This window comes from Cetorhinus maximus, chromosome 1 (assembly GCF_964194155.1).
Source record: "Cetorhinus maximus chromosome 1, sCetMax3.hap1.1, whole genome shotgun sequence".
NCBI classification, from domain to species: domain Eukaryota; kingdom Metazoa; phylum Chordata; class Chondrichthyes; order Lamniformes; family Cetorhinidae; genus Cetorhinus; species Cetorhinus maximus.
In genome coordinates, this window is record NC_135879.1 from 65,315,155 (window position 1) to 65,328,675 (window position 13,521).

A 13,521-nucleotide genomic window follows, 5' to 3' on the forward strand; every position below is an offset into this window, starting at 1 on the left:
TATAATTCCCTGTTTTCTCTCTGCCACCCTTTTTAAATAGTGGGGTTACATTAGCTACCCTCCAATCTGTAGGAACTATTCCAGAGTCTATAGAATCTCGGAAGATGACCACCAATGCATCCACTATTTCTAGGGCCACTTCCTTAAGTACTCTGGGATGTAGATTATCAGGCCCCGGGGATTTATCGGCCTTCAATCCCATCAATTTCCCCAACACCATTTCCCTACTAATACTGATTTCTTTCAGTTCCTCCCTCTCACTAAACCCTGTGTTCCCCAACGTTTCTGGTATGTTATTAGTGTCCTCCTTTGTGAAGACAGAACCAAAGTATATATTTAGTTGGTCAGCCATTTCTTTGTTCCCCATTATAAATTCCCCTGTTTCTGACTGTAAGGGACCTACATTTCTCTTCACATACCTATAGAAACTTTTACAGTCGGTTTTTATGTTCCCTGCAAGCTTACTCTCGTACTCTATTTTCCCTTTCTTAATCAATGCCTTGGTCCTCCTTTGCTGAATTCTAAACTGCTCCCAATCCTCAGGTCTGTTGTTTTTTCTGGCCAATTTGTATGCCTCTTCCTTGGATCTAATACTATCTCTAATTTCCCTTGTAAGCCATGGCTTGGCCACCTTTCCTGTTTTACTTTTGCGCCAGACAGGAATAAACAATTGTTGCAGTTCACCCATGCACTCTTTGAATGTTTGCCATTGCCTATCCACCGTCATCCCTTTAAGCAACGTTTCCCAATCCATCATAGCCAACTTGCGCCTCATACCATTGTAGTTTCCTTTATTAAGATTCAGGACCCAAGTCTCAGAATCAACTACATCACTCTCCATCTTGATGACGAATTCTATCACATTATGGTCGCTCATCCCCAAGGGGCCTCGCACAACTAGATTGCCAATTATTCCTTTCTCATTACACAATATCCAGTCGAGGATAGCCTATTCTCTCGTTGCTTCCTCAATGTATTGGTCCATAAAAACATCCCATTATACACTCCAGGAATTTCTCCTCTATGGTATTGTTACTAATTTGATTTGCCCAATCTATATGCATATTAAAGTCACCCATAATTACAGATGTTCCTTTATTACATGTGTCTCTAATTTCCTGTTTAATGCCATTCCCAACATCTACCACTACAGTTTGGGGTTCTATATACAACCCCCACTAACGTTTTTTTGCCCCTTAGTGTTTCTCAGCTCTACCCATACAGATTCCACATCGTCGGAGCTGATATCTTTCCTCACTAGTGAGTTAATTTCCTCTTTAACCGCAATGCAACTCCACTGTTTTTTCCTTTTTGTCTGTCCTTCCTAAATTCTGAATACCCCTGGATGTTCAGTTCGCATCCCTGGTCACCCTGCAGCCATGTCTCTGTAATCCTGACTGTATAATACCTGTTTACATCTATTTGCGCGGTTAATTCATCCACTTTATTGCGAATGCTCCTCGCATTAAGGCACAAAGCCTTAAGGCTTGTCTTTTTAACATTACTTGTCCCGTTCCCACTATTTTTCACCGAGGCCCTGTTTGATTTTTGCTCTTGATTTCTCTATCACTTTTCTTATTCCGCTTTCTGTCTTTTGTTCTTGTTTTTGATTCCCCTTCCTCTGACTCCTTGCATAGGTTCCCATCCCCCTGCCATTTTAGTTTAAACCCTCCCCAACCACTGTAGCGAATGTTCCCCCTAGTCCTGGTCCTGCCCAGATGTAACCCGTCCAGTTTGTACTGGTCCCACCCCAGAACCGGTCCCAAAGCCCCATGAATCTGAAACGCTCCCCTTCACACCATCTCTTCAGTCACGTATTCATCCAATATATCCTGCTATTTCTATTCTGACTGGCACGTGGCACTGGTAGTAATCCTGAGATCACATCCTTTGAGGTCCTACTTTTCAACTTACTTCCTTACTCCCTATATTCTGCTTTTAGGACCTCATCCCTTTTTTTTTTACCTATGTTGTTTGTACCAATGTGTACCACGACCACAGCCTTGGTTTAAACATGGACTAAAGAGCTGAATTCCAGAGGTGAGGTGAGAGTAACTGCCCTTGAAATCAAGGCAGCATTTGACTGAGTGTGGCATCAAGGAGCCCTAATAAAACTGGAGTCAATGGGAATTGGGAAAAACTCTACACTGGTTGGAGTCATACCTAGCACAAAGGAAGATGGTTGTGGTTGTTGGAGGTCCATCATCTCAGCACCAGGATATCACTGCAGGAGTTGCCCAGGGTAATGTCCTATGCCCAACCATCTTCATCAATGACATTCCTTCCATCATAAGGTCAGAAGTGCAGACGTTCGCTGATGATTGCACAATGTTCGGCACCATTCGCGACTTCTCAGATACTGAAGCAGTCCATGTCCAAATGCAGCAAGACCTGGACAATATCTAGGCTTGGGCTGACATGTGGCAAGTAACATTTGTGCCATGTACATGCCAGACAATGACATCTCCAAGAAGTGAGAATCTAACCATTGCCCCATGACATTCAATGGCATTACCATCACTCAAATCCCCACTTATCAACATCCCTGGAGTTACCACCAGCCATGTAAATACTGTGGCTACAAGAGCAGGTTAGAGGCTGGTAATTCTTCAGTGAGTAACTCACCTCCTGAATCCCCAAAGCCTGCTCACCATTTAGAAGGCACAAGTCAGGAGTGTGATAGAATACTCTCCACTTACCTGAATGAGTGCAACTCCAACAACACTCAAGAAGCTTGTCACCATTCAGGTCAAAGCAGCCTGCTTGATTGGCACCCTATCCACAAACACTCTGCCTCCAACACCGACGTGCACTGGCAGCAGTGTGTACCATCTACACGATGCACTGCAGGAACTCAGCAATTCTCCTTCGACAGCACCTTCCAAACCCACGACCGCTACCACCTAGAAGGAAGAGCAGCAGACACGGGAAGTCTACCACTTGGAAGTTCCCCTGCAAGCCACTCACCATCCTGCCACGGTTGCTGGGTCAAAATCCTGGAACTCCCTCCCTAACAGTACAGTGGGTGTACCTACACTACAGGGACTGCAGCAGTTCAAGAAGGCAGCTCACCACCACCTTCTCGAGGGCAATTAGGGATGGGCAATAAATGCTGGCCTAGCCGTGATGCCCACATCCCATGAATGAATAATAAAATAAAATTGACCTATCCTTTAATCTATTTTGTCAGTTCACTTTAGCTAGCTCTGCTTTTATGCCCTCATAATTGCCCTTATTTAAGTTTTAAATACCAGTATTAGACCCACTCTTCTTCAAACTGAATGTAAAATTCAATCATAATATGATGACTGCTACCTAGGGGCGCCTTCATTATGAGGTTATCAATTAATACTATCTCGTTGCACGATACTAGGTCTAGTATAGCCTGTTCTTGGTTGGCTGCAGAACATGGTGTTCTAAGAAACTATCTCAAAAATATTCTATGAACTCCTCACCTAGGCTACCTTTGCCCATCTGATTTTTCCAGCCTATATGTAGATTAAAATCCCCATGATTATCGCAAATGAATGTAAACATTATGTTATATTATGTAAAATTTAGCCCTCAATCAGCAACTCCAAATACAGATTATCAGGCCATTTATGTTATTGCTATTTTTTTAGGACTTTGCAGTATGATGGCTGCTGTGTTTGCTGCGAAACAATAATGCGAAGTGCTTTGGGACTGCCTGAAGATGTGAAAGGTGCTATGCACTCCCACTAGCTGGCTAGGCTTCTGTGCACGTCTTCCATTAATATAACCATAAGGGAGCAAGCATTTCAATAGCTTCCTTCAAGTCATCAGGACATCGCAGAATGTTTCACAGTACTTTTGAAATGTAGTTAATATTCTAATATAGAGAGGTATGACAACCAATTGGTGCACAGCAAGGTCTCGCAAACAACACTGTGAAAAATTACTAATTAATCTAGTTGATGGATAAATGTTGTCCAGGGCACATGAAGAACTTGTTTGCTTTTCTTCAAACAATACCCCCGGAGGTTGAATTGACAGACAGGGCTCATCCAAAAGACAGCACCTTTGAAAACATGTCGACCTAGATTATGAGCTCCACTGGAGCTTGAAACCTTTACCTTTTGAGTCAGAGGCCAGTCTGCTACCACTGAGCCAGGGCTGACACCATGCACAATAATTGGTTCTTCTGAGAGGAAAAGAATGTATGTTCTTTTAATGTATCAGAGCACAGTTGTCCAGCAGCACAGGAAAGTTGCCTAACTTCAAAAGTTTAATAGCACTATACCACAAATTAATCGTGATCTCAGTCACCCCAGCACAATGTTAAACCCGACCTCACCACAACAGCTATTAATGTCAATAAACTACCGTAAGTTTTTGTTTCTGACTAGCCAAAGTCTAGATAGGCTGGTGAAAATCTTGTCTCACAGCTAAAACCCTTCTGTCTTGCAATAACCATGATTAATTTTCAGTTGCTTTATTCAGAGGGGTAAGTGCAAGCTGTTAATGTGTTATTATCATTTTAGCCTCCATGTCAGTGAAGGAAGTACTGCAGAGTCTAGTAGATGATGGAATGGTGGACACTGATCGAATTGGCACTTCTAATTACTTCTGGGCATTCCCAAGTAAAGCTCTTCATATCAGGAAAAGGAAACTGGAGCAATTGGAGAGTCAGGTAAATGTTGTAGTGTTAGAAATGACCAAAGGTTTTGGGTTTAAAAGAATACTTGTCATCTGTATTGAATCTAAAATGAATGTTTAATTACAATGATTATTCAAAAGTGAATGAGCATGCCTTTGTTAGCATAGTTACAGACAGCTGATCTTTCATTTGCTTGTCTTTTTAAACAGCTTGCCCATATGCAGTGTTGCCATTTTGTGAATACATAATATAGAAAACTTGCAGGAGTGAGAAAAGGATGTTCAGTTTGATCGAACTTGATTTTATCTCAAACTTTCAGATTGGTCTGACCTTTTTTTAAATTCCAATCCCTTAAAACTTGATAAAAGCAAAATACTGCGGATGCTGGACGTCTAAAATAAAAACAGAAAATGCTGGAAAAACTCGGCAGGTCTGGCAGCATCTATGGAAAGAGAAACAAAGTTAACAGAAATGTTAACTCTGTTTCTCTCTCCACAGATGCTGCCAGACCTGCTGAGTTTTTCCAGCAGTTTCTGCTTTTATCCCATAAACCCTGATCCTTTTTGTTCTACTTTGAAATTTAATGTATTGGTCAAATTTGCAAATACTCAGTTCAGTGCAAATTGGTCAAATACATAACTGATACTAAACTAATGTGAGGCGCGTTAGCTAATGAGGATGTCAAAATTAGTTATATTAAACTTTTAATGGGGCAGTAGAGCGCCAGATTAAATCCCACACAAAGCCTAAGTATCATACACCATCAGAAAAAAACGAGTGACGTATGTAGTATAAATGGGGTCAAAAGAGCAAAAAGCTGAAGTTAAAAGAGATCTGTGGTTCTTGGCCTTGCCACTTAATGGGCTGAATCTTCTTAAAGCAGGTGGCTTGGTGTTGGGTCAGAGATTAGAATTCAAAATATTTGAAAAGGGAATCCAACCTGCCTCAAGCCCATCCACTTCACGTTTAAACAGTCAGGACAAGGGGCAGGCAACCAATCTTTTCCCGGCACGTGGGTTGGTCAATTAAATACCTTACTGAAGCTGCCTGCTTTCATTTTAACAGTCATTTTACTTTTAACTTGTATTGGCAGGGTTTCCCCGACCTCAGCAAACCCAGCAGCTGAAAGGAGGTGAAAAGGGCTAAATCCATGAGGCGAGTACCTTTCCAGAACTACTCATGGACCAAGGGGAGCAGGAAGTTTTTCTCTAGACCCAGCAAGCTACCCAGTGACCCCTCACCCCTCAATCTATCTGCTCCCTTCCGCTGCCCGCAGCAATGATTGTTAGACCCCTGTCCCCTCCAAGTGGGACACCACCAGCTATGATCAGAACCCCACTTAATCCTACCTGATCTGCTTGGCTGTGGCCTTGTGAAACAGACTTCCCATCCAAAAGACCACCAGCCTGTTAGTCAGGTTCCCCATGAGAGGGAACCCAACAAGAAACTGTTAAAAGGAAACTTGCAGTTAAAACCTGCAGGACATTCAAGAAGCCTGTTCTTTTCCTGACCTCGCAAGCACCATCCCCTGCCGCCTACTACCTCTGGACTGAAATCCAGGCCAATATGTCCATTTACTGTGGAAAAACAATCAAAACCATGCTGAACACTGGTAATATTGATCAGTAGAATAAAAGTTGAAGTATGTCGTGTTGAACTGTGCAGTGCTCTGACCAAACTGAGCCTTGATTACTGAGTACAGTTTTAATCACGAGACACTAGGAAACCGTTCTAGCTATCCCTAGCTTCAGACAGTCGAGTTATGAGGGAAGCCTCAGGAAACTTAAGCTTTTTAACCTTGAAAGGAACTTGCTGTGAGGGAATCTGTATGGATAGTAAACAGCATAGAGAAGGAAAATCTGAAAGACCACTGCAAGTGAAACCATGACAGTAGGGCAAGAGGTGCTGCTACATATTAGTGAAAGATAAATCTAGAAGTTCTTTGTAGTGATGAACATGTTGATGAGCTACAGTCTTGTGTAATGGAGTGAAAAATATTGCAGTTATTAAGCAGTCTAGATGATGTGATCTGAGAGAAATGCAAGGCTTTCTTGATGGCTGAGTTGAAATAAGATGACTGGTCTTCCTCAACCATATTGATCTCATGAATGTATTAACTGAGCTGCCATTTTTCTACTCTGGCAATCTGTTCCACAGGCTAGCAATACTGACCATCACATAAGTTTTCCTCCTCCTTTAAGGAGAACTAAGGAGTGTGTTTTCGTATAAACTACTGTCCACCCTATCTTCTCTAAGGAAGCAATTATTTTCACTCTTAGAACCCTGCTCTATTCTAGTTCTTAGAGCCAGTTCAAAAGGTTGAGTCCATTCAGGAGCAATTTTGTGTATTACATGAAGCTGATACTTTGGATTAACCTGGGATATTGATCCAGTGGCACCAAATTCAGGAAAACCTCTAACCAGCGGGTCTTGAATAGCAGCATTAACTTAGAAGTTGGAACTTCAAGATTGGCTTCAACTGTCCCATAAGTTACAGCTCTTAAGGGGACCTGGAATTACAGGTTTCAAAAGGGGAGGAATTGATGGATTAAACTTTTAAAATTAGACAGAGTTTAAAAACTTTACATAGAAACCCTCCCTAGAGCCTTTCTTCTCCTTTAAGTTTAGCTTCTGGCTTCTATAAGTTACAAAAGTATCCTGTAGTTCTCCATTCCCACAACCTGGTTATTGATTTCCTTCATTATTTTAAGAACTTGGATTATGTTCTCTAATTAGATATTAATTACCACCTGATTACCATCTACTCCTCCCCAACCTCCCCCCACCTCAGCTAATGAATTAGTGCTCCTCCATGTTGAACACCAATTGGAAGAAGCATTGAGGGTGGCAAGCAGAGAAGTACCCTGGTTGGGGGACTTCAATGTCCGTCACCAAGAGTGGCTTGGAACAGCGCTGCTGAACTGGCTGAGTCCTAAAGGACTTAGCTGCCAGATGAGGTCTGTGGCAGGTGATGAGGGAAGCAACAAGAGGGGAAAAAACGTACTTGATCTCATCATCACCAATCTACCTGTCACAGATGCATCTGTTCATGACAGTATTGTTAGGAGTGACTACCGCAGAGTCCTTATGGAGACAAAGTCCCGTCTTCACATTGAGGATACCCGCCATCGTGTTGTGGGGCACTACAGCACGCTAAATGGGATGGATTTCGAACAGATCTAGCAACTCAAAACTGGAATCCACAAGGTGATGAGCAGCAGAACTGTATTCAACCACAATCTGTAACTTCATGGCCTGACATATCCCCCAGTACTGGTTAAATGAAGACTGCAGGAAGGTATGCCAGGAACAGCAGCAAACGTACTTAAATATGAGGTGTCAACCTGGTGAAGCCACAACACAGGACTACTTGCAAGCCTTGTTGACGGCATTGTTGATGACATTTTCCATCACTTTGCTGATGTTTGAGAGTAGACTGATGGAACAGTAACTGGCCAGGTTGGATTTGAGCTGCTTTTTGTGGAAAGGACATACATGGGCAATGGCTAGGGGCTATTGCAGAAGCAGCATGCGATAAACAGAGCTAAATGAACCCACAACCAACAGATCAGATCTATGCTCTGCAGTCATGCCACATCCAGTCATGAATGGTGGTGAACAATTGAACAACTCAGGAGGAGGAGGCTTCACAAATATCCCCAACCTCAATGATGGGGGAGTTTAGCACATCAGTGCAAAAGACAAGGCTGAAGCATTTGCAACCATCTTCAGCTAAAAGTGCCAAGTGGATGATCTATCTCTGCCTACTCCAGAGGCCTCCAGCATCACAGATGCCAGTCTTCAGCCAATTTGATTCACAACACATGATATTAAGAAACAGCTGAAAGCACTGGATACTGTAGAGGCTATAGGCCCTGACAACATTCTGGCAATAGCACTGAAGACTTGTGCTCCAGAACTACCAGTGCCCCATGCCATTGCCCATGTATGTCCTTTCCACAAAAGGCAGGACAAATCCAACCTGGCCAATTACTGTCCCATCAGTCTACTCTCAAACATCAACAAAGTGATGGAAAATGTCATCAACAATGCTATCAAGCAGCACTTACTCAGCAATAAAATGCTCACCGACGCTCAGTTTGGGTTTGGCCAGACCCACTCAACTCCTGACCTCATTACAGCCTTGGTTCAAACATGAACCAAAGAGCTTAAACGCCTGAGGTGAGAGTGACTGCCCTTGACAACAAGGCAGCATTTGACTGAGTGTGGCATCAAGGAGTCCTTGAAAAACTGAAGTTAGTGGGAATCAGGGAGATAACTCTCCATTGGTTGGAGTCATACCTAGCACAAAGAAAGATGGTTGTGGTGTTTGGAAGTCAATCATCTCAGTCCTGGGACAACTCTACAGGAATTCTTCAGGGTAGTGTCTTAGGCCCTACCACCTTCAGCTGTTTCATCAATGACCTTCCCTCCATAAGGTCAGAAATGGGGATTATCGCTGATTGTGCAATTGCAGCACCATTCACGACTCCTGAGATACTGAAGCAGTCCGTGTCCATATGCAGCAAGACCTCAACGATATTCATACTTGGGCTAATAAGTGGCAAGTTGCATTCATGCTATACAAGTGCCAGGCAATAGCTTTCTTCAACAAGAGAGAATCTAACCACCTCCCCATGACATTTAATGGCATTATCATCACTGAATTCCCCCACTATCAACATCCTGTGGGGGGGGTTACCATTGGCTAGAAACTGAACTGGTCCGGCCAGAGAAATGCTGTGGCTACAAGAGGAGGCCAGAGGCTGGGAATTCTGTGGAGAGTAATTCATTTCCTGACTACCCAAAGCCTGCCCACCATCTACATGGTACGTGAGGAGTGTGATGGAATACTCTCCACTTGCCTGGATGAGTGCAGCTCCAACAGCATTTAAGAGGCTTGACACTGTCCAGGACAAAGCAGCCTGCTTGACTGGCATCCTGTCCACCACCTTCAACATTCACTCCCTCCACCAGTGATGTACGGAGTGGCGGCAGTGTGTACCATTTATAAAATGCACTGCAGCAACTCACCAAAGCTCCTTCGACAGCACCTTCCAAACCCAGGACCTCTACCACCTAGAAGGACAGATGGATGGGAACATCACCATCTCTAACTTCCCCTCCAAGTCTCACACCATTCTGACTTGGAAATATATTACCATTCCTTCACTTTCGCTGGGTTAAATCCTGAAACTCCCTAACAGCAGCGTGGGAGTTCCAACAACACATGGACGACTGCAGTTCACGAAGGCAGCTCACCCACCACCTTCTCAAGGACAATTAGGGATGGGAAATAACTGCTGGCCTAACCAGTGAGGCCCACATCCCATGAACGAATAACTAAATATATTATGAAGTTTCTTGGTGTACTCCATATTCTGCATGGTTGGTTAATTTTTCAGGCTCACCAGTCTGCAGTCGTCTTCCAGGTTGTATTGAGTTGTTGGCCTCGACTCTTCCTTTGTTTTGTTTTGAATTTTGCAAAACATTTCAGATTTCTATTTTAAAGCACTTCCCATTGCATATGAATATCTATTTGGTTAATGAGGGCTTTTTTGTCACATTCTTTTGGAAGTAACTATAGGCATCAATCCCAAAATGGCATGCACTGGAAAACTTCCATTACTTGATACAGAACTAGTAAACTACAATGCTTAGTCAAATGAATGCATGAATCAAAATGCTAAAGGTAAGTACCAAGTTTCTGACACTGGGAACTTTCTGCCCTCCCAGTTCAGATGTCACTTCATGTCAATACTTGTGGCCTGTTGATTTTGGGCAATATTCTTATCTGCCTGGGAATGAACTGGGTGTGTTTGAAACTTTCTTGTAACTTTTAACTCGAAGGATGCTGCAGCTTAGTGATAAAATTTCCCACCACTAGATGTCATATGGTGATGGATTGTAATCTGTGACTCCCAGTGGTGGCAAGCTGACGTCTTTCAACACTCGAGAGTAGTAAAACCTGCTTTAAACAGTAGACAAAAATATTATTTTCCAACACTATCATTTTGCTTTAAGATGGAATGAGGTTTCTTTAAAACTGCATTTTAAGCTGTCTTGCAGTTTGAATAAGATTCCCCTCTGCCCTTAGGACTCAGAAGTATTAGCATTTAGCAATGTGTTATGCGATTCCTGATAAATGTTGGAAGATTAATTTCTATGATTAACTAAATGCCATTACAATAATGATATTTGTTCTTTAAAGTGAATTTAATGAATGAAAATATATTGATGCAGTATTCCTTCAGGTTGTGGTGTTCTTAGGTGCAGTGATGGAGTGCTTGGCTGAGAGGCAAGAAGTAGAAACCAATGGGTGTGGTTAACTTGCATAGGTAGAGCAAGAGCACTATTGTAAAGGCCTACTATCTTGGTGAAGTGATGTATGTGAAGTGATATATGTGAGTGGGGAACAATTAAGATTATATTTTTAAACCAGATATAATTCCTTCTCTTTTGCCACACCTGTGTTTAAGTGATTTACAATTGGTTTATTGATTTACAGGCTATTAATTAAGTACACACAAGATACTTCATGTTGCTCAGTGAGCTTTCTTTTCTGTGTCTTTTTAAGGGGTGTCAGTAATTTTGTTAAGAAAAATATAGCATTTAAAATAAAATTAGTGATATAAAACATTTTTAACTGCAGTGTTCAGCATATAAAACCTTAATTATTTTTTAAAAATTATAACTTTGTGATACAGAGCGATTTCACTTGGTACTGATGTTACAATCGTAGTGCAACTGCAACTTAAATTTGATGCAGAAATCTACATTGATTGCAGGGGATCATTCAATACCACTCCAGATTTCTCCATTCAATACTATATTCTGCTTTGGAAGTAATAGGGATAGAGTATTGTACACACGTTATAACAAATATTATCTTAAAAAATGCAAGGGAAGTTAGTTCTCTGTAGTTGACATCAGCCTGTGTTGTGCTGGGAATTTTCTTTGCTCTGGAGGATGTACTTGGAGTAATGAACGGTTTTGACAGAGAAGTGATAATGCTCGATGTTAACAGGATACAGTGTTTGATGCACACGCATAAGCTTGTGTGTCAGATTCGTTCACGTTCTGTGTCCCTTAAGAATGATCTCCTTTGGCACAGATTCCATTTTATCTGATCATGCCTCTGAAACTCAAGACGCTATATAAATGCAAGCTATTGTTTATACCCATAAAGTTTGTGAATCTTAAATTCCACATTTATGGATAAACTCAAACTTCTTTCTAAGTTTGCTTTCTGAATTTTATTTCCCCTTTTCCTTTGCAGCTCATTGAAGGAACCCAAAAAAAAGAGAGTTTACAGCGAAGTATTGAGAAAGCCAAAGTGGGGCGCCAGAATACAGTAAGAATTTTTTTGTTGAAACTTGGGTCTACCTAGGCAAAATGACAATGTTGGTAAAATGTGTTTTTTTCCTAATTGGGTTTACTTGATCAATATAAAAACTACTTTAATATTTATTTTAGAATTTATAGCTTGGCATTATTATGACGAGTTTAAAATGCCTATTTTTTTAAGGAATTGAGTATCTTGCCTAATGTCTTAATGTCACTGCACATAGGTTATCTTCAAAGCAACTTGACTAACAAATATCACAGATGAAATTATTATCAGTGCTGACCAACACGTCAGAGGAAGGCAGTCATTTCTGTATTAGAGATGCTTAGCTTTGTTTCACAGGTTCTATCAGGAAAACCGTCAGGTGATTTCTGTGCCACCACCTCTCGACGGGCAGTGTTGTGTAATTGGAAAGCTTCTTTTTGTATTATCTTTCTTTGTCCCTAATTCAGAGGTCGAAGAAAAGTAGGGTAGAATTAGGGCCTCGTATAATATTTGTTCAGTAAATAGCAACTTTGTCCCAAAATTCAAGAGACTGAAAGTCTATTCACAATCCGCACAGCTGTTCTTGGCTTTGTTTTCAGGTATGAACATTTTACACTGCTCTGGAAGATTTTGGAAATACCCATTTCATGTATAAACTTTGCACCAAAGACATTGGTCAAACTAAGGGTAATCCATGAGAGTTTAAAGATTCTTTATTGTTTTGTGCTTGATTACATAAGTCAAGTCAGAACACCCGACCTATAAACCTGCAGGTTTTTAATTTTGCTTATGATTTTATTAATAAAGTTGTTTTATAGTTGTAGCTGAAGTATACAGTCTCCAATTGTTTGTATGTTGGAATAGTCCGTGGTCACAGTTCCCAGCGTTTGTATCAACACTAAATGGGGTTACTGTTTGCCTAAGTACATTGTCTCCCAAATTACTTCACATATATAATCGATCACCTGTGGTTTCATAAGAAGTGTGCCCCACCTGGTGAAATGGCCCTTTGGCTGGATGCAAGTAATGCTTTCTAGGGAGCCCCTTAATTGTAATAATCGGCACAGGATAGTTATTTACTCTTAGCCCCATACCACTTCGAATTGTGAGTAAAGTTTTGCTGGAATAAGAATATGGCTAGATTTCCACTGTTTTGAAAGACAGTTTGTGCTTGTTATCTATTAAATTTTGTTCTTTTAAATTTTGATTGGATAATTGCTGTCCTGCATATTGGACTGATTGCAAACTTAATCACAGGAATATTCTAGTTGTCACAATGCGCTGGTAATTAAAACTAGCACTGAAGTGTTGAATGGAGGAACCATACTACTTTGCCTTCAGCAACCAACTGAAATCATATATAAATTTGTTTTTTGCAGGCCTGCACTGAATTATGTTTCTTGGGGAAAGTTAAAATGCTATAAAATCCACCCTGTTATAGGTAGGTTGTAAAGATTATCTATACTTAAATTTGCCTCTGGGAGTTCCCTATACAGGGCGGCATGGTGGCACAGTGGTTAGCGCTGCTGCCTCACAGCTCCAGGGACCTGGCTTTGATTCTGACCTTGAG

General features: G+C 41.5%; 1 protein-coding gene across 1 annotated transcript in view; it reads left to right on the plus strand.

Annotated features, from left to right (window-relative positions):
• Positions 1 to 13,521, plus strand: part of mnd1 (meiotic nuclear divisions 1 homolog (S. cerevisiae)) — a 58,719-nt gene that overhangs the window by 29,657 nt on the left and 15,541 nt on the right. Inside the window, exons 4-5 of the mRNA XM_078541597.1 lie at positions 4,503 to 4,651; positions 11,898 to 11,972. Of these exons, the coding sequence (XP_078397723.1) occupies positions 4,503 to 4,651; positions 11,898 to 11,972 (224 nt within the window). The remainder of the gene's footprint in view (positions 1 to 4,502; positions 4,652 to 11,897; positions 11,973 to 13,521) is intronic.